This window comes from Hyla sarda, chromosome 2 (genome assembly GCF_029499605.1).
Source record: "Hyla sarda isolate aHylSar1 chromosome 2, aHylSar1.hap1, whole genome shotgun sequence".
NCBI classification, from domain to species: Eukaryota; Metazoa; Chordata; class Amphibia; order Anura; family Hylidae; genus Hyla; species Hyla sarda.
This window is the reverse complement of record NC_079190.1, coordinates 202,957,184-202,983,104: the sequence shown is the minus strand read 5'-3', so window position 1 is coordinate 202,983,104 and position 25,921 is coordinate 202,957,184. Positions and strand designations below refer to the sequence as shown.

Here is a 25,921-nt window from a genome sequence, read left to right as displayed (position 1 = left end):
CTTTCATATATTAATACAGTACATATTTTTTTATGTCGTCCCTTTAGTTGGTCTTTTTTCAAAACTACCTATCTCTTACTTTCATAATATTTCAAGGAAATGTAGTCTATCCATTCATTATTTTCCATTCCCACCTTTAAACCAACTCAAGCACTACTATGCCTTATAGCATGAGGTGAGGATGACAGTTTTCTATTATTAACACTGGATAACAAAAAAAAAAAAATGTCCTTGTACTAAGTAACTTATCTAGTAGATTGGTAGCTTGAGCTCCCGGGCCCTTTGCAATTGTCAAATAAAAGCCACAAAAACACATCATTTTCATGGATTATTCTGGTCATAATTTGACTTAAGAACCCCAGCCTGTAGAGCATTGTGTTAGTCCAAAGATGGCTCTAGACTTTGTGAGGCCTTGGGCAAAACTCGAACATGAGGCCCTCACTGACACTCATGAATACAAAAGAAAGGCAAGCCATAGTATAAATTAACTATATAAATAGCATTTTGTATGCATCACTATTCAGTTTACATTGTTAGGTGGGTAAGTGAGGCTGCAACGAGGCCCCCACAAGAGCGAGTCATTAGACGGATGCCTAACATGCCTAATTAGAGAGCCACTTCTGTGCTAGTGATTAAGCCACCAGGCTTGGACCAGTTTTCCACAAATATTGTTTTTATGAGTCTGTGGGACAATTCTTTCCATTCAGTCAGTTGCACATGGTCATTCATGAACTAACTTTTCATATGTAGTATATAGTGAACATTGTTAGCCATACTGGACTCCAGCAGTAAAGGTTTAGTAGCTTGTCCACACAAGCATTTGCTTCAACAGTGTTTTTATATGAATTATTACATTACCATAGATGATGTCACATGCCAACAATATTACAGATATAAATATTATACTGTAGATTCACTACATCCCTTAGAAAATCTTATATGGCCAATAGGAGCTTCCAGTTCATAGAAAAAATATTACTATAATTTAATAGCTTTCTAATAATTATTAACCATCAAGGAAACAGTGTGCACAATATATTTTTTATGCAGAGCTCTACTCTTTAAAACTATCATTATTCCCCAATAAGCCATAGTTTTCTTTTAAAAGTGTCCCTGAACAAATATAGGCACTAAAATGTGTATGGTAAGTGATATGTAAAACTGTATGAAAACTAGATATATAAAATAAGAAGTAACGGAACAAATGTCATATGGAGCTGCAGATGGTCTTCTGTACCTGTCGAGGATCCATAACCAGTTGTCCTGAATACACATGCACAGTGAAGCAAACCCAATAGACTGCAATAATGAAGACAATAATCATTTGCACTTTAACTTCATAGTTAATTTATTACTTTTTATTAGATTTTAATGACCTTTGTAGGACACATTTTTAAAGAGCCCTCAAGACAGTAATACAACAATAAAGGTTTTATAACATTGGCTTAGTAGATAATACTGAACATGTTTTATATGAGAAGATACTGTTAAGGCTTATAGCATGCCTTAAATATTTTATGTTGGTTTAATTAAATGAACCAGGTTAGGCAATAAAAATATTATTACCCATATATAAACTCCAGTTAAACCATTATGTCAATGTTCTATCTCTTGTAAGCTTGTATTGCATCTATGTCACACCTTAACAGGATGTCTATAAAGCACAAAGAAACACTATTAAGTTCTACTACTAGTGTGCTTCTTAAAGGAGTACTGCCCCCCTAGATATCTTATCCCTTATCCAAACCACTGGGGACCCCTGGGATCTCGGCTACAGCATCCCGCTGCCATTACTGCACAGAGCAAACTTGCTCTGTGCATAATGACGGGCAAAACAGGGGGCGAGAGCATTGTGAAGTCACGGCTCTGCCCCTCGTGATGTCATGGCCCACCCCCTCAATACAAGTCTATAGGAGGGGGCATGGAGGCCATAATGCCCCATCCCATAGACTTGCATTAAGGGGGCGGACCGTGGCATCATGAGGGTGGCGGAGCTGGGCATCACAATGCTCCGGCCCCTGTATTGCCCATCATTACGCACAGAGCGAGTTTGCTTTGGGCACTAATGAAAGCGGGGTGCTGCAGCCGAGATCCCGGGGGACCCCCGCGATCGGACATCTTATCCCCTATCCTTTTGATAGGGGATAAGATGTCTAAGGGTGGAGTACCCCATTAAGGGTATCATTACCTTACTGTTATCCTTACAATAAATAAGATGAGTTACTTTTATTGTTCACCTTGGCCAAACTGATACCATCAAAGTTGGGTCCATTTTTTATTGTGCTTTGTGATGTTGATGGCTTTACCCAGTACATTATAAGTTTGTCACCAAAGGTTTGTAAAGGAATAAAAAGCCATGTTGGGTTGCCAGCTAAAATATATTTTATGCTATTGGTAATGTATTCCTAACACCATTCAAACTGCTTGACTTTCCTTTTTTATGATCCAATTAGCATTATTTTTACTGTTAAATCATAGAACATTGAGCTGATCAAAATGACAGCTTCATATATAGTATTTACTATAAAATGTGTTTTAAAAGTAATTTTCGTTTAACCCCTTAACGACGCAGCGGCATATGAAGCGGCATCGCGCCGCGATCCTGCATCATATCGCGTCGGTCCCGGCACTCATCAACGGCCGGGATCCGCGGCTAATACCACACATCGCCGATCAAAGCTGACCGCCGCTTCTAAAGTGAAACTGAAAGTGACCCGGCTGCTCAGTCGGGCTGTTCGGGACCACCACGGTGAAATCGCGGCGTCCCGAACAGCTGATCGGACACCGGGAGGGCCCTTACCTGCCTCCTCGGTGTCCGATCGGCGAATGACTGCTCCGTGCCTGAGATCCAGGCAGGAGCAGTCAAGCGCCGATAATGCTGATCACAGGCGTGTTAATACATAGCATAGGAGATCAGTGTGTACAGTGTTATACATCCCTATGGGACCTATAACACTGCAAAATTTTTTTTTTTTAAAGTGTTAATAAAGGTCATTTAACCCCTTCCCTAATAAAAGTTTGAATCACCCCCCTTTTCCCATAAAAAAAAATAAAACAGTGTAAAAAAATAAATAAATAAACATATGTGGTATCGCCGCGTGCGTAAATGTCCGAACTATAAAAATATATCATTAATTATACCGCACGGTCAATGGCGTATGCGCAAAAAAAATTCCAAAGTCCAAAAAAGCGTATTTTGGTCACTTTTTATACCATTAAAAAATGAATAAATAGTGATCAAAAAGTCCGATCAAAACAAAAATCATACCGATAAAAACTTCAGATCACTGCGCAAAAAATGCGTCCTCATACCGCCCTGTACGTGGAAAAATAAAAAAGTTATAGGGGTCAGAAAATTACATTTTTAAACGTATAAATTTTCCTGCATGTAGTTATGATTTTTTCCAGAAGTGCGACAAAATCAAACCTATATAAATAGGGTATCATTTTTACCGTATGGACCTACAGAATAATGATAAGGTGTAATTTTTACCGAAATATGCACTGCGTAGAAACGTAAGCCCCCAAAAGTTACAAAATGGCGTTTTTTTTCCGATTTTGTCGCACAATGATTTTTTTTTCCGTTTCGTCGTGCAATTTTGGGTAAAATGACTAATTTCACTGTAATGTAGAATTGGCGACGCAAAAAATAAGCCATAATATGGATTTTTTGGTGGAAAATTGAAAGGGTTAGGATTTTTAAAAGGTAAGGAGGAAAAAACGAAAGTGCAAAAACGGAAAAACCCTGAGTCCTTAAGGGGTTAATGATATGTAAAAATGTCCATAGCAATTTTCTACACATCCACTTGGTGCAAATTTAGCTCATGGAGACCATCCACTCTTCCTTATGAGTTGTTTATGTAATCTAAATTGGTACAAGCTGCATTTGTTAAAAATATTTGCCTTTACTTTGCCTGAACCCAGCATTTTACCTTCACCTCTAAATGTACAACTTTGGTCAGCATTAAAGGGGTACTCCGGTGAAAACCTTTTTTCTTTTAAATCAACTGGTGGCAGAAAGTTAAACATATTTGTAAATTACTTCTATTAAAAAATATTAATCCTTCCAGTACTTATTAGCTGCTGAATGCTACAGAGGAAATTCCTTTCTTTTTGGAACACTGATGACATCACAAACACAGTGCTCTCTGCTGACATCTCTGTCCATTTTAGCAACCATGCATAGCAGATGTATGCTAAGGGCAGCATGGTGGCTTAGTGGTTAGCAGTGCTGGGGACTTGGGTTCAAATCCCACTAAGGACAGCAATAAATAAAGCATTATTATAATAACATCAGCAGAGAGAACTGTGGTCATGATGTCATCAGAGAGCATTCCAAAAAGAAAATAATTTCCTCTGTAGTATTCAGCAGCTAATAAGGACAGGAAGGATTAAGCTTTTTTAATAGAAGTAATTTGCAAATCTGTTTAACTTTCTGCCACCAGTTGATTTAAAAGAAAAAAGGTTTTAACCGGAGTACCCCTTTAAATGATTAAAGGGGTACTCCGGTGCTTAGACATCTTATCCCCTATCCAAAGGATAAGGGATAAGATGCCTGATCGCGGGGGGTCCCGCCGCTGGGGACCCCCGTGATCTTGCACGCTGCACCCCGTTAAAATCAGTCCCCGGAGCGTCTGCGCTCCGGATCTGATTACTGTCGATCCCGGGGCCGGAGCGTTGTGACATCTCGGCTCCGCCCCCATGTGACGTCACGCTCCACCCCCTCAATGCAAGCCTATGGGAGGGGCCATCACGCCCCCTCCCATAGACTTGCACTGAGGGGCGGGGCGTGGCGTCACACGGGGCGAAGTCCTGACGTCACGCTCTTTCACTCGCGTGGTCGGGATCCGAAGCCTCCAGCGTTGCCGGAAGCCGTTGAGGTGGGTGCTGCAGCCGAGATCCCAGGGGTCCCAGGCAGCGGGACCCCCGCGATCTGACATCTTATCCCCTATCCTTTGTAAGATAAGATATCTAGGGGTGGAGTACCCCTTTAACCCCTATTAATAAGTAAGGCATATTTTTTTTTATATTTATTAATTCTAAGACTGCGTGATCACATGTTCAGTTCTGCCCATTCGCTAAACTCTGGCAAAAATTTCTGGCTTCGGGACCTCACTGATAATGACGGGCAGCAGTGACCCCGGAAGTGCCTGTCACCTGCCTAACCTTATTGATAGATCTTCACCCATAAGCAAATAGGGAGCAATCTATCAATCAAGGCCAGTGGATAATTAAGAAGCCACCGGGGACTTCCCTTATGACTCGGATCTGCGTTCCCACCAGGAGTTATAAATATGATTACTCTGAAATGCAGATACATTTTTGAAAAAATTGTATGTCACTTTAACAAGGGAGCCTGTCTCTACCTCAAACAGGGGTTCTGGCAGCATGAATCTGATGATAGGTTCCCTTGAAAAATGTTGCCTCATAAGGACAAACCCCCTTAACTAAAAGCAGTGGTTATTGCTGTGGAAAGCTTTGTCTGCATACACACTGTAGTTCCCCTGAGAGGCTATTCATGTAGTGCAGAGGTCCCAAAACTTTTATTCCTTGGGAGCCATATTACATTTTTAGCAATAGATTGGTGTCATATGAACTAAAAATCAAGGAGATATATACTAAATGCGGAGAGTAAATAATTCACAATTTTGCGTACATTAATACTTATTTTGGTTCTAAATTTGCCACCAGCATAATCATGTGAGCACTGTTCCATTTACATTGGGCCAGGTTCACACTTCATCAAATTTTACAGCATATTTTCTTAACTGCACATTTTTAGCCATATTAATTAAAAAGGCTGGGAAAAAAAATTGCAGGCTTTTTTTTAATGATTATGTCAAATAAAATATGAGGCTGAAGCCACTGTCAATTGGGTGTTTGTTACTCTTTTTTTAAATGCACTTTACACTATTAGTACAGCGCTCTTTATCATAAATCCAGGAGCAGGGACTCCTGTCAAAAGTGTATTCTTGTGCAGTGAGTGACAAATCATCCACATTTACACACACTGTTTGTAATCCTAACTTTTTGGGACATAATAGTACACAGCAGGCAAGGAAAATAACGGCTGGAAATTTGACAGTGTGGTTGTTAAAAAGGATGTTAACACCCATAGTGACCATATTATACATGCCACTCAAAAGAAAACCATATATGTATGCCTAGCAGTCCTTTCTAGTAGAAGAACTGATTTGTTTACAGCCTGTGCGCAAGTACTGGAATGTCAAATATCTACTGGCCTCTAGAAAACTCTGGCATCAGTTACTTTCTTAGCTCACTGGATAGAACAATCACTTCAACTGCAGGGAAGAAGACTTCTGAAGCTTTCCACTAGTCGTAGTATTTAAATAGAGGGGACAGACACCTTTTATTTCTGTTTTCCTATTTACTTTTAAACTTTATGTCCCATTTGCTTTTTAACTCTTAAGAACCAGCAAATATTTCTTCTACAAGAATTTTTAATCTTTGAGGTCTCCTTATGGAACCATCTTGCTCTGAAGAGGAAGAATCCTGTAAGTATTTATTGCCTAACAGCTGATCAAGAGAAGGACATATTTACCATTTCAGTACTGTAGGGATTGATATTAACAGTTATTAGGAGTATTTCAGCAATGCGGAGGACTGTGTCTACCTTTATGGGTATCCCTGTAAAGGATTGAACTATGACTATAAGTAAATATGTGTAATGTGGATGGTGATCATAGTAGAATACATGTTTCAGTAATACTATACCATTTCATGAAAAGTGAATAGTGCTGAATGCACCTGCTTAGCAGATTGCAACGAAGTTGTGGAACTAGATTTGTGGATATTTGTAATTTACTACTGTATGTGTCATTTTAGCATCAATTTAAGCATCAATTTAACATAAATACAGATGTTCAATATTTTAAAATGTCTTTGTAAATAGTTTTTTTTATTGATGGTAATAAGCATATTAGAATGTGCACATAAAAAGTTAGTGTGCATGCTGATGAAGGATACCTGAGCATAGATAACCCTATATATTATAGGAAATCAATAAATTATCAATGTATACTTTACATGGCGTTAAAGGAAAATATCAGCTCTTCTATAGTGGTATTTTTTTTTAATTTTTGCTCTGTACTTAAATAGTATTTTTCTGTAGCAGATATACATATATGTATATATATATATATATATATATATATATATATATATATATATATATATATATATATATATGTGTGTGTGTGTGTGTGTGTGTGTATTCAGTACTATCTGAAGTCTGGGCATTCTTGTGTTTTTGTTTGTTTGGTAAAATGTAAGGGTTCCCCCATGAAACATGTTTCAATTCCAGCTAAGGAATTGTGCTTTATATTGCAGTTTGCATCGGAGGTCACTAAATTGATTATATATGACTGTGGCCTCCAAACTGTGGGCCTCCAGATGTTAAAAAACTACAACTCCCAGCATTGTAACATCTGGAGGTCCACAGTTTAGACATCACTGTCATACGTGGAATAATGTACAGAACATAATATGATAAAATAGGGGAATATTTATCAAAACGTGTGTAGAGGAAGAGTGGTACAGTTGCCCATAGCAACCAATCAGATCGCTTCTTTCATTTTTCACAGGACAATTTGAAAACGAAAGACACAATATGATTAGTTGCTATGGGCAACTGCATCACTCTTCCTGTACACATATATCACATCTTTATGGTGACTTTTAATATTCTTTTTAATTTACAGTAGATAGTACATACTTCAGCTGCTGTAGAACCTCTTTATGAAGTGTAAGGTAGACCTTCCTGTCCTACAGTTCAATGTATCATCACTCGGTGTTGTATACATGTCAGGTTCTGCCATTAGAATGTAACATTTGTATTAATAATATTTACATAGGTGTTAATCATACATTTTCATGTATGTACACTATAAAACATATATAGCGAGTAAACAATATACTAAAAAAGCATTTATGATGAGTGATGTCTATCAATACTGATGTTTACATTGAAATTTTGAGAGCTGCATGACCCACAATGTTGTTTTCATATGATACGCTCCATATTTCCACACACCTTTCTACTGACAAATGACCACATTATCTGTAGAGTCATTGTTGGTAAATATTGCACATATATCTATTTTTTGACATTTTGATACATATACCCCAAAGTATCAAATGTAGATATGACTGGCTGAAAAGAGATGACTACAGATATTCCCATAAAGGCCTCAAATTGCAAATGATTTCTCATAGGACCGCAGGTTATAAAGGATTTCCGTAGTCAATATTGCTCGAATCTGTGCCCAACCAATAAAGTATGGACTCAAGCAAGACCTCCTTAGATCTTCGTTCTCTCATTGTGGTTATTTTAGTACATAGAAACACTGACTCTGCAGGGAATAAAGTATTACTGTACTGTATATTAAAATACAAACACCAAAAAATAAAAATAAAAAATAGAAACAGATTGTACAACTTAAAACAAACACAGTGGGGTTTTATTTTATGATATTCCTCTGCGATACACCTGTTAGGTTTCACACTGAACTCTTGTTTTAGATTTAAAGTTCCCAATTTTGTATCACGTAGAAGCTGGATTACTTTCTCTTCATTCTCTTTGTGGGCATCTTGAATTACAATTTGAAGTCATCTTCAGGGCAGAAAGCACATGACCGTGCAGCTGGCAATTAGCTGCCTACAGCCTATTCATGGGGTCCGGAGAGGCAGCTGAAAAGCACAGTTGTAGTGTGACAGAAAATATTGACAGCAATTACGCATCCGCCACTTAATAATACATTCAGACTGACTCAGCGCAGAGCTTTGGGAACTACTGCATTTACATGTATGCTGAACCTATGAGAACGTATGACAGTTATGCTGTCAGATGCAGTACAGAGAATAATAAAATTTTCTTTTCAAACACTGATCAGCAATAACATTTATCCACCTATTTTAGATTATATTGTAGTCCCCCCACTATGCCGATTTTATTTTTTACATCATTATTTATTATTTAACAGCAAACCTCATATGTAACAATAGACTGAAGCTATCCTTTTGATATGAATGGGAAAGGTGTCTGACTTTTGCAGAAATCATTTTAGTGGTAGGGGGAGGCTGGTCTGTAAGCATCAACTATTATACACTGTTGTCTCCTTTTAGTGTAATTCTCAGTCTCAGCTAAGTTTTAGGCCTAGTGACCTGCATGAAAACTGCAAGATTTCAAGATTGCTGTAACCTCGAAACGCATTGTTGTTTGGCTGTAATAAAGAAGAATTTTACCTCCATTGCTGTCCAAGTGGTTTGTGCTACAAGTCCATTTTTTTTCCTCTACCCTTCATCACATGTACTGGCTTCAGCAGGGAGAAAAGTCTGGCACTGCATGATTTAAGTGCCTGGCGGCGCAGTGCGTTACTGATGGTAGCCTTTGTTACTTTGGTCCCAGCTCTCTGCATGTCATTCACTAGGTCCCCCAGAGTGGTTCTGGGATTTTTGCTCACTGTTCTTGTGATCATTTTGACACCACGGGGTGAGCCCCAGATAGAGGGAGATTATAAGTGGTCTTGTATATCTTCGATTTTCTAATAATTCCTCCCACAGTTGATTTCTTCACACCAAACTGCTTGCCTATTGCAGATTCAGTCTTCCCAGCCTGGTGCAGGTCTATAATTGTGTTTTTGGTGTCCTTCAATAGCCCTTTCGTCTTGGCCATAGTGGAGTTTGGAGTGTGACTGTTTGAGGTTGTGGACAGGTGTCTTTTATACTGACAACAAGTTCAAACAGGTGCCATAAATATAGGTAACCAGTGGAGGACAGAGGAGACTCTTAAAGAAGAAGTTACAGGTCTGTGAGAGCAAGAATCGTGCTTGTAGGTGTTTGTGTGTTTGTAGGTGACCAAATACGTATTTTCCACCATAAAATAAATAAATTATTTAAAAATCAGACAATAGGATTTTATACAGTAGAAGAAAGAGATTTCCAGTGCAAAATGATGCAGAAAAGAGCGATTTTATGGCAAAATGTCCCCTCAGTACAAGGACATGGTGTGACGCGTTTCGGCCCTACAACTGGGCCTTAGTCTAAGGTCCAGTTGTAGGGCCAGAAGGCGTCACAATTGTCCACCATGTCCTTGCACCGAGGTGACATTTTGCAATAAAATTGCTCCGTTCTGCATGATTTTGCACTAGACATCTCTTTCTTCTACTGTCTACAAGCATTAGGCGCAGCCAACGCCAGTCTGAGTGCTCTTAGCTCCGAGGGAGAGAGCTGAGAATCTGAATTGCTTACTACAATGTGATTTTATGGATTTTTTTTTCTCATTATGTTTCTCATAGTTGAGGTATACCTATGAGGAAAATTACAGGCCTCTCTCATCTTTTTAAGTGGGAGAATTTGCACAATTGGTGGCTGACTAAATACTTTTTTTTTCCCCACTGTATCTACCATTTAGCTTGAGAATTGAGTCAGGCAATACAACACCTTTTGTTTTATATGCACCAAACAAATACTTGAAGGCAAGACAAGCAGGAATGAAAGGAAATAATGATGTCCTTGGTTTATTTTATTTTTATTCATTCGAGTTTTGATTGGATTTTGAATAAGGCAACTACTTTTTTTCCACATAGTATTGTACAAGTCCTTGGAGGCTTGAATTCTGTTATCAAAGAAACTCGCTCAGAGTGGAACTTATTTTTCTGAAGGTCGTGGGTTGAAGTGAAAAGAAAAAAGAATATTCCCTTATAGGATCTTAGAAGAACAGTACCAGTTTTTCATGAAAAGATTTATGCTCTGATGCCTATTAGTCTTTTGACCTGCTCTGCACATTGGCATCCAAAAGCTTTTCTGTTAACTATTCATTTCCAATTTTATTTTAGAAATACTTAAGGAGTATACCTTTGTTGTCTGCAGTATATAATAGACTTATGCGGGGGTCCACAGCAAGCTTTAATTTCTGTATGGAAGAGGAGTTGGTTGAAACTTAGGAAGTGAAAACAACTCAGAGTGCGTATCAGTTATTGCCCTTCATGTAGATAGAGAAATGGATTGTTCATGGAAAATGAGCAGAACAAAATGGTGTTAAAAGAAAAACTAAACTAGACACTGTGGCCGATTATTTGCTAAGTGCTTGCTATGGTCTACATTACAACTGAACGGTCCGTTTTTTATGCTAGCCTATGTAAAGGAGGTAGTTGTAGTGATTTGCATAACATTTGTTTAAAAACAAATGGAAAAGTTTATGGACACCTTTCCATTATTTGTATTTTAAATGCAAAATTAAGACCATTTCTACTGTGAATAGTCTTCATTAAAAAGTCCTACCATATTGCTGCTTCAGAATATATGTACTGTAACTCCTTCATATAGTTGCCTGTTCTGCTGAATATGATATGGGCCTGACATTACATTGCTTCTATTGAAAGTGAGAAAAAACATAGAAGATGTGCACCTAGTCGAGCACATAATGGATAAATTGACAAATACAGGTTAAGTGTAAAAAATGGTCGCTTACTAGATGATGTTGAACTCAAGGCACAACATCTCCTTAAGCATATCACAGTAGCCTTGTGGTCAAACCGGTGACTGTAGCAGCCATACCGGCATTGAGGAACATAAAACAAGTGTGGTGGATCGACAACAACAAAATGGAATCTTCCTTGGGTGCTTCTCTAGGGATTAAATCGAGTCAAATGTATGTTTAAAACATTCCCAAACTAGTCACTTTATCAGGCCTGATAAAGTGCCCAGTTCGGGAAGGAAAATTATCTCATTATATGAGAACTAATAAACAGTCCATGTTTTAACCATTCATTCAACTTGATTTGATCCTCTGGAAAGACGCCTGAGTAAGGCTGGATTCACATATATCAAGTGTCAGGCATCGTTTACCTCCGGCGTGCACCAGAGGGAAACTGATGCTAGAATTGATCCCGTTCATTTTAATCGGACAGTTCACAATCATCTAGTGTCTCAATTTTGATGCCGGATGGTTGGGCATGCCGGAGAGCACTGGACAGGTGAGCACAGCTTCCTGTGTTTCCTTGTTCGTCGTCCAGAAACAATGGATGTCGGATGCCATACAACTGATGACAACTTACCTCAGTTGTGGCATCAGTTGTGTTGAGATCTCAGCTGAGTTCACCTATGCCGGATGCCGGACATATGTGAACCCAGCCTAAGGTTCTGTTTTTCTGTTGTGGATCCACCACAATTCTTCGCACACTGCTCCTGGATTTGTCAGTTCTCTCTGCTTTTCATGTCTCATCTAGAGAAAAAAGTAGTAGTGAAGAGGCAATGCAAGGTAGATCAGAGAGTGGAAATAAAAAACATCCAAGTTTTTAGGACAACAGATCACACAAGCTGAACTGAATGGTACCATGTTCACCAATTTTTTTTTTAAATGGGCTTAACCTTGTGCTTTGTGCATTTTTTTGTGCATATATTCAGAGATTTATATTCACTTTCTGGTCCATAAAAAGTGGTGCGGTCAATATCACAGTTTTACATGTGTTAACTGTGTTAGGCTGCATTCTGCTGTCTGGTGCCCTCTGGCATGTCCAACCATCCAGCGTCAAAATGGAGAAGCTGGGTGATTGTGAACTGGCCCATTCAAATGAACAGTATCACTTTTAGCATCAGTTTCCCTCCAGAGCACCAACAGGGAAACTATGCCGGACACCTGATATATGTGAACCCAGCCTTACCCTGCAACAGTGCAGTGCATCAGTAATTCAAATATTTATTATTTTGTTTTTTTTTTCTATTTTTTTTTTCATTAAAAAAAATACTACTATTCTTAAATTTTTACACTAATCTTTAATAATATTTTAGGTGTGTGTGTGCATGTGTTTTCTTTTTTGGTTAAATGTCAATTCCTGTTCTTTAGTAGTCTGTTCCACAGTTTAACCCCAAAATGAGAAATATATGTATGCCCTAGTTGTGTTCCAATTTTTGTCAGTTTAATACCATGCTCAGCATTTACATCCTGTCACTTATTGAAGGTTCATTATTAAAAAAAAGTTTGGGCTATTGCTGAAAATGTGTCAAGCCTTGAAGCCTTTCATTCCCTGCACAAAGACATTGACCTTCGTGTTTTGTGATGGTTCTGCCATTTTTATTTCACTTTACAGCTGTGATTGGCTGTAAACTAGTGAAGTGGTGTGTTTAACACAGGTTTTGGGTGCAGAACAAACTTTTTTTTTAATTCATGGCCCAACCTATGAAAATCTGACACAAATGGCACTGTTTGTGCCACTAATACAACTGCACCAAATACATACTTGATTATCCCCCTTTCCCCGTGTGTTTTAATATATTTGACACTTCAACTACATACACTCTACATGACTTAGCAAGAGTTCACTAAGCAGGAGGCATAAAACTTATGACTTCCGCTCAATACAAAATCTTCATGATGCCCTAGCATAAGTTGCTATTAAAACTACATAGAAAAGAGACTCCTTTTATTTTACATACATTTATTCCCTATGACAATAGCATTGCAAGCCACAGAAACAGAGTAGCACATGCTAACATCTGTATTCCTCTGTATAGCATCATAGTGGAATATATGTTTATTTCAGAAGTGTATGCATGAAAACCCTTCTGAGATATGTTATATGTTTGGTGTAAACAAAATGTAACTTTGATTCTATCATAGCTAAACATAAAGGAGTAGTCCAGTATAGAACAACTTTTCCCTATCCTAAGGATAGGGGATAAGTTTCAGATCGCAGGAGGGGGGGGGGGGGTAGGGGTTGGGGCGACCGCTGGGGCCCGACTGCTGGGGCCTCCTGCGATCTCCTGTACAGGGCCCCGGCTTGCTGGCCAGAGAGTGCGTATTGACCACCACACGCAGCAGTGGCCAACACGCACCCTCCAGCTCTGCCATTGCGCTGTATTGAAGGCATGTGTCGGCCGCTCCTATCCTTAGGATAGAAGAGAAGTTGTTCTACACTGGACTACTACTTTAAATGGCTGGAGAGCGAGCCTTTAGACAATGTGGACTTCACTGTAAATAGGCTTCTCCAGCTCACTATGTATAGTGTTGCAAACAGTGAGAGACCAGTCAGATAAAACATTTAAGGTAGCTCATATAAGTACTGCAAACTTCTAAAACATCTCTATGGAAATAATGTAAGAAGTTTAAAAAAGCTATGTGAGCAAGAGTATTGGAATAATTTGATGCCAGCAATATAGAAGTGTTTTGAAAGGAAATTCTCATTTCTCAAAAATTCTTAATAGAGATCAGCAAATATTTGAAACAGTCGATTTGTCCGATTCGCTGACTATTTCTGGCCTACAGAGAGCCTCAATAGGAGTGAAGAACACTTTTACTTGCTGTAATATGCATAAGGTGTGTGCTGGGTTCATTAAATAATACTGTTATTCAGTATAACATGCAGATCAGAGGTGTCGCTATTAGAATCCCTGTCGCAGGGCACAATGACAGAGCATGAAGGTGACATCACTATAGTATGAGGAGACCATATAGTGGTAGAACCACACAGCATGCAGGCAGCGGCAGCATGAGGAAACCATAAAGTGGCTAAATGAAACAGTGTGGAGGTGGCGGCAGCATGAGGAGAACATATAGTGGCTGAATAACACAGCCTGGAGTTGGCAGTAGCATATAGTGGCTAAATGACACAGCCTGGATTTTGCGGCAGCATCAGTAGAACATATAGTGGCTGAATGACACAGCCTGGAGGTGGCGGGATCATATAAAGAACATATAGTGGCTGAAAGACACAGCCTGGAGGTGGTGGCAGCATATAGTGGCTGAAAGACAAAGCCTGGAGTTGGCAGCAGCATATAGTGGCTGAATGACACAGCCTGGCAGCAGAAGGAGAACATATGGTGGCAGTGTGAGACATCTTGGAGCTGGCGTCAGCATGAGGAGAAAATATGGTGGCAGAATGAAACAGCCTGGCGGTGGCAGCAGCATCAGGAGTCCTGAAAGTGACCCGGTGACAGAGTGGTGCGAACAGTGGCAATACCAATACCCAGTGACGAAGGTGGGTGAACAAAGGAGAAATTGGCCTCAGATGTGTGGCATCAGGCGGGTGGCAGGATCAGAATAGTAGCTGAGGCAGGTAGGCGGAAGAAAACGATCTCTTTTGTAAAAGTGTTAGTGTGCACAAGTACGCATTGAGGATATGCATTATGTAAAACTTAACTTTTAACCCCTTAAGGACCAAGCGTTTTTCAGTTGTTGCACTTTCGTTTTTTCCTCCTTACATTTAAAAAATTATAACCCTTTCAATTTTGCACCTAAAAATCCATATGATGGCTTTTTTTTTTGCGCCACCAATTCTATTTTGTAATGACACAACAGAAATTTAGGTGCACTACTGTGGTAGATGTATACAATGACATTGGCTATCCCTCAACATTGATGTTAAAATTGAGACATTCGCCAGTGTATCCTTATATGAAGGACACACCAGAGCCCGCACACCAACGCCAAGGTTTCTCAAATGGCGAGGGAGCCCGCACACCAGCGCAAAGGATTCTCAAATGGCGTGGACCTGCGCCATTTGAGAAACCTTGGCGTTGGTGTGTGGGCTCTGGTGTGTCTTTCATATAAGGATACACTGGCGAATGTCTCAGTTTTAACATCAGTGTTGAGGGATAGCCAATGTCATTGTATACATCTACCACAGTAGTGCACCTAAATTTCTATATTGTATTATTTTAATTGTTACACATCCACACTGTTTATCTGGTGTAGGATTCTATTGTGGCACTTGTAGTCCGCTGCAGGCATCCTCCATTGTATGCATTTTTATGCTGGGGATCGCCCCTAGCAATAGACTACAAGGGCAGGATCTGCTCCCCCAGTATAAATGCACCACTGCATTTGGGGTTGAGCATCTCCAGCCATTTGAGACCACGTTTTTTTGTTGTTGTTTAAAAATTTATACTTGGAGGTGTGTAAACTCCATATGTTAATGCGCCTTGAACATTTTCCACGCAGCATTAAGGTTGCACCTCTGAGGTCATGGACCTATATCAGCCAACTTGGGTGGGGCTTGTGGCCTGTCTCTCCCTCCTCCCATTGTATGTGGGCTCAGTCACACTGGAGGGAACTGGGAGCAGGCTGCATGTCGGCCTAGTGCTCCTGTAATTGCCCACTGGCCCCTGGTTTTTGCTTATTACGCACAGGTAGGTTAGCGTTAGGTCCCACACCATTTGAGAAACCTTGGCGTTGGTGTGCGGGCTCTGGTGTGTCCTTCATATAAGGATACACTGGTGAATGTTTAAATTTTAACATCAGTGTTGTGGGATAGCCAATGTCATTGTATACATCTACCACAGTAGTGCACCTAAATTTCTGTATTGTATTATTTTAATTGTTACACATCCACACTGTTTATCTGGTGTAGGATTCTATTGTGGCACTTGTAGTCCGCTGCAGGCATCCTCCATTGTATGCATTTTTATGCTGGGGATCGCCCCTAGCAACAGACTACAAGGGCAGGATCTGCTCCCCCAGTATAAATGCACAACTGCATTTGGGGTTGAGCATCTCCAGCCATTTGAGACCACGTTTTTTGTTGTTATTTTGTAATGACATCAGTCATTTTACCAAAAAATCTACGGCCAAACGGAAAAAATAAATCATTGTGCAGCAAAATTAAAGAAAAATTGCCATTTTGTAAATTTTTGGGGCTTCCGTTCCAGTACATTTTTCGGTAAAAATTACACCTTCTCTTTATTCTGTAGGTCCATACGATTAAAATGATACCCTACTTATATAGGTTTGATTTTGTCGTACTTCTGGAAAAAAATCATAACTACATGCATGAAAATTTATACGTTTAAAATCTTCTGACCCCTATAACGTTTAAATTTTTCCACAAATGAGGCGGTATGAGGGCTCATTTTTGCGTCATGATGTGAAGTTTTTATCGGTACCATTTTTGTTTTGAACGGACGCTTTTTATTCCTTTTTAATATGGTATAAATGTGACCAAAAATATGCTATTTTGGACTTTGGAATGGTTTTTGCGCATACGCCATTGACCGTGTGGTTTAGTTAACTACATATTTTTATGGTTCGGACATTTACGCACGCTGCAATACCACATATGTTTGTTTTTATTTTTATTTACACCCTTTTTTTTTTAAATGGGAAAAAGGTGGTGATTCTGATTTTTATTAGATCCCGAACAGCTCCACTGAGCTAACCGGCAGTGTATTCTCCCGTTTTAGATGCCGCGATCAAAGGGTTAATTCCGAACATCAGCCTGATCGGCGATTTCCGGTATTAGCCACGGGTCCCGGTTGCTGATAGCAACCAGGACCCTGCAGATACAAAGTTCGCTCAGAAGCTGAAGCACAGATCCGTGGTCGTCAAGAGGTTAATAATATGCTAAAGATAAAATATATGGACCCAATTTTTTTTTTAAAAACACCATGTGCCACCTACACCACCAAGTATTGATGTGATGCAAAGACCTCTAAAAGGTGGAAGGGAAGAACGTATGGTACATTGTAACCGGTGGGGGTAAAACCTTCCCTTGTAAGGCCCTACTCTCTTATTATTAATTCCCTTTCTGGCAAGTGTTACTCGCCTTAAAAAAGGTGGCCCTACAAAGGAACTTCTCCCTATTTCCACCTACAAACACTGCTATTTCCCAGGGTTTTTTAGGTGGAAATAGGGATTGGTTCCTGTGTGGGGCCGCCCTTTTTAAGTCAAGTAACACTTTTCTCGAAAAGGTGGAAGGGAACAACGTAGTGTCCATTGTAGCAGGTGGGGTAAAAACTTCCCCTGTAAGACCCTACTCTTGCCCTATAAATTCCCTTCTTGGCAAGTGTTACTCGAATGAAAAAGGGCAGCCCCACACAGGAAACTCTCTCTATTTAAATTTAAAAACCCTAGGAAATGGCAGTGTTTGTGGGGGGAAATAGGGAGAGGTTCCTGTGTGGGGATGCCATTTTTAGGGTGAGTAACACTTGCTAAGAAGGGAATTAATAATGTGAGAGTAGGGCCTTACAGGGGAAGTCTTTACCCCCACCGGTTACAATACGGACCATACGTTGTTCCCTTCCATCTTTTAGAGGTCATTGCACAACATCAATACTTGGTGGTGTAGGTGCCACATGGTGTTTTTTGCACACCTTTACTTTTGTTTGATTTCAAAAAAAATTTTAGAACATATATTCAATTTTTATCATAAGAATATTATTAAAAGTTCTACGTAATAGATGTCCTTAATACTTACTTGTGGCCTGATGCGGAGGAATATCTGTAACTGGGGAGCAGTGCCTTAAATATGTTTAGCACTATCCATATTTGTGAAGTGTCGGTGTGGCACCATGGTCAATCTACTCTGATGCATCAGACATTGGTGGGTCTAAATCCTGGCTGATCCATGCCTGATTCCTCTTCACAAAGGTCAGTCTCTCCATATTTTTCGTGGACAGATGAGTTCTCCTTGGGGTGACTATGGCCCCCGCCGCAATAAACACCCACTCTGATTGCACATTACTGGCCAGGCAGGACAGCTTTTTCAGGGCAAACTCTCCTAGTTGCGGCCACAAATCAAATTTGGCTGCCCAGAAGTCCAGCGGATCTTCAAGGTGTGTTGGAATGGTCATGTCAAGGTATGCCACCATCTGCTGGTTCAGGTCCTGCTCCAGGTCTACCTGCTGTTGAGTTATTTCACTATGTGGATGAAGAAAGCTACTCATCAGCAACTGTAGACTCAGGCTGCTGCTGATGGAGCTGGTACTGCTCCTGCCACCCCACCCCTCCCCAGCAGAAATAGCAGTGGTAGGTGAGTTCAGAGGGCCCCCTGAGTCAAGCCTTTGAGAGGATGGACAATGGTGCAGATAGGCATCGGCCAACTGACTACGTAGGATGTCTCTGTAGTAGGTCAGTTTGTCCTCCCTCTCAGTGGGTGTAAAAAAGGCCCTCATTTTGTGCCGGTAGCGAGGGTCCAATAAGGTGGAGAGGCAGAAGTCATCCCACTGCCCAATGGTGACAATTCGGCTGTCATTTCGCAAGAAATTGAGTATGCATCGTGCCATTTGTGCAAGTGACTCTGAGGGACTCCCTGCCTCCATCTCCACTGCATACTGCCACAGTGTGTCTGGGTCCTCTGCCTCACTTTCCTCATGACCCTCTAGCTCCTCTAGCTACTCCTGCTCCTCCTCTCCTGTCAGATGACAAGAAAAACTGCCCATCTCGTGAAACCTAAAACTGTTCCCCTCCCCCCCTCCTCCAGTTCAGCCCCCACAGGGCTCATGTGGCCAAGAGATGTAGGCGCCATGTCTCCAATTCCCTGACCAGCCATTGTTTCCATTGCGTGTTGTAGTAGATGAAGCAGTGGAATGACGTTATTCATCCCATAATACTAGCGACTGACTAATAATGGGGCTTCCTCAAAGGGCCTGAGCAAATAGCAGGTGTCACGTATGAGCTGCCACTGGTTCACATTGAAGTTACACAGGGGAGTCCCCCTATCCGCTTGGATCATCATGAAATCGGTGATGGCTTTTCTCTGTTCGTATTGTCAGTCCAACATATGAAGGGTGGAATTCCAACGTGTGGAAACATCCCAAATCAGACTATGTTGGGGGATGCTGTTCTGACACTGCAGCTCAAGGAGGGTGTGCTTTGCGGTGTACGAGTGGCTGAAGTGCATGCAAAGTTTCCTTCCCATTGTTAGGAAGTCTTGCAGAGGAAGGAACACTTCAAAAACCACCTGACAACCAGATTGAACATGCACGCCATGCAGGGCGCATGTCTCAGGCTTCCTTGTCGCAGCGCAGACAAGTTGTTCTTCCCGTTATCGATCACCATGGTTCACATTTCCAGTTTTCGTGGAGTAAGCCATGATTCAATTTCTTGATGAATGATTTTCAGCAGTTCCTCCCCTGTGTGACTCTGTTCGCCAAGGCAAACCATGTGAAGAGCAGTGTGACACCGCCGTGCCCTGCACACATGGTATGCTGAAGGGGCACTGAGACTTGTCCGTGCAGTGGAGGCTGAGGAAAGGGTGGAGGATGAGGAGGCGAAGTCGCACACTGTCACAGGACCAATGGCCTGAGAGCGTGGAGGGGGAAGTGACGTGACCCGTCCAAGTTGCTGTTGTGGCTGTGCAGGAACCACATTCACCCAGTGGGCTGTAATGGACATATATTGTCCCTGACCATAGTTACAGCTCCACACATTGGCGCTGCCATGCACTTTGGTACACACCGACAGGCTCAAGGACTGGCCCACCTTCTGTTCCACAAAATTGTGCAGGGCTGGAACTGCCTTCTTTACAACAAAAGGATGGCTTGGGACTCTCCAACTCGGCTCGGCACAAGCCATCTGGCAGAATGATTGACTTGAGGTAGGAGGAGCAGGAGCATCTGTTGAGAAAGAAGATGGGTATGACACACAGCTCCCTTCGGCTGAGGTGGTGGAGCTTCGGCTGGCTGAAACAGGGAGTGGCGTGCCACTGGGTAATGCAGCAGGCTGGAACACCACATCAGAGCCATTGTTCTCCCAGACCGCTTTATGGTGATGCTGCATATGTTGATGCAGGGCTGTGGTGCCAACATTAGCACCCTGGCCACGCTTTACCTTCTGCCGACACATCTTGCATGTGGCCAGGTTATCATCCTCCGGATGCTTGATGAAAAAACTGCCACACCGCCGAGTATCTGATTTTCCCACCAACAGTCCGCACTGATTGACTGCTACTGCCACTGACTCCAGGAACCCCTGTTCCCCTACCTCCCGGGTAGGTAGGCTGCCTCAAAGCAGGTGGTCTCCCCCAGGCACATTTGGCTCCAGACTTTACACTTCTTCCACCATGCTGACTGCCAACCATGCTACCACTTTGCTGGCTCAGCTGTTGCCTTACGGGCAACCCGCAACCCTCTTCTCCTAATGATGATGAATTCCCTTCTGCATCCGGCTCCCAAGTGCGATCGGCTTCATCATCATCTAGTTGTGTCTGCACGTCACTGATGTCCTCATCAGGTTCCTTGACAATGTCTGCTTCAGGAGCCTGAACGCTTGCAACACCACCTCCTATGCCACTCTCCTCATCACTACTTGCCTGCCTAGAGGAGGAAGCGGCGGTTGTCTTCTCCACTTCTTGGCTGAGCAGTAGCTGCTGACTGTCCTCTAGTAGATCATCCTCACTAAATAGTGGAGCTGAATCCACAACATAAGATACTTCTGTGGGGGAGGGAACAGCATAGGACAAACGCAATGGGCGGACCGGGACTGCTCCCAGGCCATGCCTACTGAGGGTTGTGTCTGAGGAACCCACCGAATGTTGACTGGAGGATGTCAGATGTCACTTGTGATGAAGTGGATGACCATGTTAACCAATCGATGATGGCAGATGGGTTGCTGGTCGAGACACGACCGTTAGCTGATGCCGGGAGCTCAGGCCTCTCGCTGCGACTCCTGCTGCCACTCGCCTCTAGTCTGCTGCGACCTCTGCCTGATGAATTTAGACCTCTGCCATTCCTTTGTGCATGTACTGGCCCTTCTCTGCCTGACATACTCTGCATGACATACTTCTCTGCCTACCATACAGTGTGTATATGAGGGGAGTACAATACGCTCCACTAAGCTTAAAACAGTATTTGTCTACAACACCAGCAGGTGTGTACTTTTGGCTGGCCTTTCACAGTATCTAGGCCCTTAAGATTTTAACAGGAATAACATAGTACACCACTTAGATGTACGTATGTGGTATGCACTTTTGCGGTAAGGACAATGCGCTCCACTACGCTTAAAACAGTATTTGTGTACAACACCAGCAGGAGTGCACTTTTGACTGGCCTTTCACAGTATCTAGGCCCTTCAGACTTTAACAGTAATAATATAGTATACCACTTAGATGTACGTATGTGGTATGCACTTATGAGGGGAGGAAAATTCACTCCAGTATGATTCAAACAGTATTTGTCTACAACACCAGCAGTACACACCAGTGCTGCAGCACACAGTCGCTTTGTACTACACCCAAAATTGTACTTTCTCTCTCAGTCTCACTCCCTTCCCTATCAGTGCTTCTAGGCTGGATTTGGGCTTGAGGTGAATCGCTGCTGTAAAAAAGCTTTTCTGTGCAACACACTGCTCTCTTTCAGCAATAGAATGCTGATGTGACTTGGAGGTGAATCGTTGCTGTAAAAATGCTTTTCTGTGAAACACACACTGCTGTCTGTCCCTCTCTGCAATAAAAGGCTGAAGCTGCCGATTATATAGGGCTGTGACATCACAGGGGTGGCTTGCTGCTGATAGGCGGCATGCTGCATGTGATTCAGGGTCATCACACCTACCCTTGTTCCCGCCTTCCCAAGATTCCTTGCCCCATGTCCTCACATGTGGGGTCCGCCATTTTAGATGCCCTGGAGCCTGAACCGCACTAAATGGAGTTTAATGAAGCAATTTGCGTGATCGAATTGCGTCGATGTTCGCATTTGTTTCCTCATCCCTAATTCTTACCCTTCAATCATATAGAAGGATTAAGAAGGAAAATGGCAATGATGGGCAATATATGATTTCCTCTCTCTTACGTCTGCCTCTCTTGTTACCATAGCAACACAACGGAAAGATATTGAAGCTGACTGGAATAACTGTCTGTGAGAAAGATCTGTTGCTAATGCATGTTTTTTTCCCTAAGAAAAATGAGGAAGAATCATGTTTAGATCTTTGTTTTAAGAGACTTCAAATATATTTTATTTATCATATGCAAAACAAACCAGCCTAAAAAAGGAACCAAACAACATATTTACTTGTTGTGTTAAATGATTTCTCCACAGATTGTTGTGTATGTCGGAGGCGGGATGCGATAATTCTCTCATTTTATTCTGTAGTCATCATCACCTTAGGCTTTTGTACTTGTCACTTTGTATTGACCTTCAACATGGGCTACAAAATGTTTACATAATCCTGTATGTTTATTTAACCGCTTCATTACCAGAGGCTTTACCCTCCTTCAGTACCAGGCCAAATCTTCAGTTTTGGCCATGGGCTTATTTTACTACATATAACCTACAGTACACCTACTAGACATTACTTTTTAAGGACATTTTAGACCTTTTTTGTCATATTTAAGAAATAAGACTTGAAATGACTGAAGCACATTATGGATTAGGCCTGTTTCTGTTGCTGGTTTTGTTGCACCATTGTATAAATCTTGTGCAGTGTCAAAACATTACACCCAAATGTCTTCACATAGGGTATTTTTGCACGGATGGTCTTTGTGAACATCCATCAGCCATAGACTTCATGTTAAAAATTTAACATACGTTATTTTACCTTTATTTTTGATGGGACAAAAATTAGCGCATTCACTGTTATTTGCACCGAAATGGACGTTAGTCATAACGGGACATAAGAGATGCTAAAGGATGGTCAAAGAGTCCAATTGACATGAATGGAATTTTTTGACGGACGTTTTTATGGACTTTCTGACTGGAGTTTATGACCTGAGTTTTTGCAGGAGCATAACGGTAGTGTGAAAGGGGCCTAATATGGCAGCTTATGGATCATAACATGGGCTCAATAAATGATAACAGGCACCGACCAATATGAATTTGTATGCAAGAACATGACATTTTATGAATGATCGACAACAATTTAAATAGTCATAAATGATTGCATTGCTCGTTTGTATGGCACATTATCATTATATCAGCTTATTATTCATTGTATTAAAAAATATATAAATACTTATGTTAATTACCTGTTAGTATGCATGGTCTATAGGTAAAAAAAATTAAAATAATAATAATTTAATCTGCTGGGAATAAACTGTTTGTGATATGCCCTTATATACCTGTCTAGCAACAGTGCCCTTGGCTACTGTAAGAGATGTATAAGAACCATGTTGTCATGTAAACAGTAAGCCTGTACTGTATAGGCCACATTATCCAGATATTAGGATCACGCTGTATTGCTTTGGTATTTTTAGCAGACGATATCTGCTGCTTACTTCAAAATGATTCACCTTTTATTTTGCCTCTGATGCTTTATTACTCTCTCTCTCTCCTCTTTACAATGGAAGAGACTTTGCTTTAATACCTAACAACACTGAAGTGGATATTCTAATTGATTTAGTAATCATATGAATAATTCTTTCAGTCTGGCAAGCATGGCACCAGCGGGAGTTGTCACACATTTCTCTGGGCTGAAAAGGCTTTCCTTCTACTCTTTGCTTCAACAGGCTCTAACAGACTGCACGCAGTACGGCAATGAATTGCCAGCAGTAGGCAATGACCAGGTCACTATAGGAGTAGTTCATTAAGCTGCATACATTTTGGAACTGTCTTATCTGATGTAATAAGCACTGATGTGCTGGGTCTGATCATTCATGCGAATATACATCCCATGTGGTCTTGGATCTTGCATACTGCAGGATAAGACAATTATTACGTACTGCAGCTGTATTCTAGAAGCAAACTAGGTAGATATTACTTACTTTAATGTACACCCATGTGTGTGTGTGTTTTTTTTATATATATATATATATATATATATATATATATGTATATATATATATATATATATATATATATAAACAAGTTTATACAGTCGCGATTAATATTTTACTTCATCGTTATAAAATGTAATGTTTTTTTTTGTTACAGAACTCTAAATCCCTTGCATAGTTATAATAAAAAGATACAAAAATAAAGAAACAGAAACATAGCTGCCCATCCACCATTTGTATTTTGATCTATCTGCTTCTCAGCATCATTTAAAAAACTAACAGGTTGTTAATATACATTTTGATCAAAAAGTTTAATTAGCAGGAGACTGCATATGGGTTTCCTCCTAGCATTCTCCCATCCCTCTGGCAGGGAGAACATGGTAAGTATTCACACTGGTGTGGTGCTCTGTGGCGGCCCTTGTTGCTATAATGCTTTGTCTGTGGGGTGATGTGGCCTGGAGCCAGGAGCTTGGTCGGGCAGCAGTGGGGCTGCCTGGACACTGGGTCATTCCCCCTTTGGGCTTTGTGTCATGGAGGCAGTGGTTGTCACCTGGCGCTACCCCTGTTTGGTTAGGGACCCTCGAGTAGGAGGCCTTGATGTGGCGAGTGGGCTTGTACTTTTTGATCAAAATGTATACTAATAACCTGTTAGTTTTTTAAATTATGCTGAGAAGCAAGTAGATCAAAATACAAATGGTGGATGTCCTGCTAGGTTTCTTTATTTTTGTTGTACATAATAAAAAGATAACACTCTTGCTGTCTGCAGTCAGCACTACAGGAAACTTAGAAACTTATCACGTACTGCTTATACATTTGATTCAATAATGAGACAGTCTGCAGTAAATCCCTAAGCAGTCAGAAGTTTATCTTTTAAGAGTAAGACCACATGGGAAATGCTGTGGACTTTCTAAATAGAAATATTTGCAGCACATCCGCTAGTAAATCTACATCAGAAAATCTGCTCCTAAATTGATAAAATGTAAGGGCATATTTGGAACAGAATTGGCTTTTTTTTATTAAGGTATTTAAAATATAGTTGTTAATATTGCTGTGGATTCACATTGGTTCTGCTGCAAAATTTGGAACACCTGCAGATTCTTTGCAGATATGGATTTCCCGTTTACGTCAATGGCCAAAAATATGGCAGATAAGAACCATTTGGCCCATTTAGTCTGCCCAATATTCTGAATACTATCATATGCCCTCTGTCTCATCTTTCTACTATGTTAAGGGCCTCTCCTGGTAAGTTTTACCTTGCAATCCATGTACTAGTTTGGTAGCTCTTCTCTGAATCCTCTCCAAAGTATCAGGGATCAGAACCTTATATTTATTTGATTAATTTACTGAATGAAAATATAACATTTGTTTAGTTACATATAGTCAGAATATATACAACTACATGTAAACGTCTGCACAGAATTTGCTTTCCATATTCACAATAAATAAATAAAAGGTGTAGAGTAAAGAAATGACTTGTCTAAAGC

At 40.9% G+C, this 25,921-nt stretch overlaps 1 protein-coding gene across 2 annotated transcripts in view; it reads left to right on the top strand.

The window, feature by feature from the left end:
* The window catches only part of DMD (dystrophin), a 2,642,350-nt gene that overhangs the window by 119,858 nt on the left and 2,496,571 nt on the right, over window positions 1–25,921 (top strand). Inside the window, exon 1 of one of the 2 annotated variants that reach the window (XM_056556148.1) lies at window positions 6,294–6,515. The exons of the other annotated variant lie outside the window; for it this stretch is intronic. Coding sequence (XP_056412123.1) covers window positions 6,482–6,515 — 34 coding nt within the window. The 5' untranslated portion in view covers window positions 6,294–6,481. Of the gene's footprint in view, window positions 1–6,293; window positions 6,516–25,921 lie in introns of those variants that run through there. 2 annotated transcript variants of the gene reach the window in all.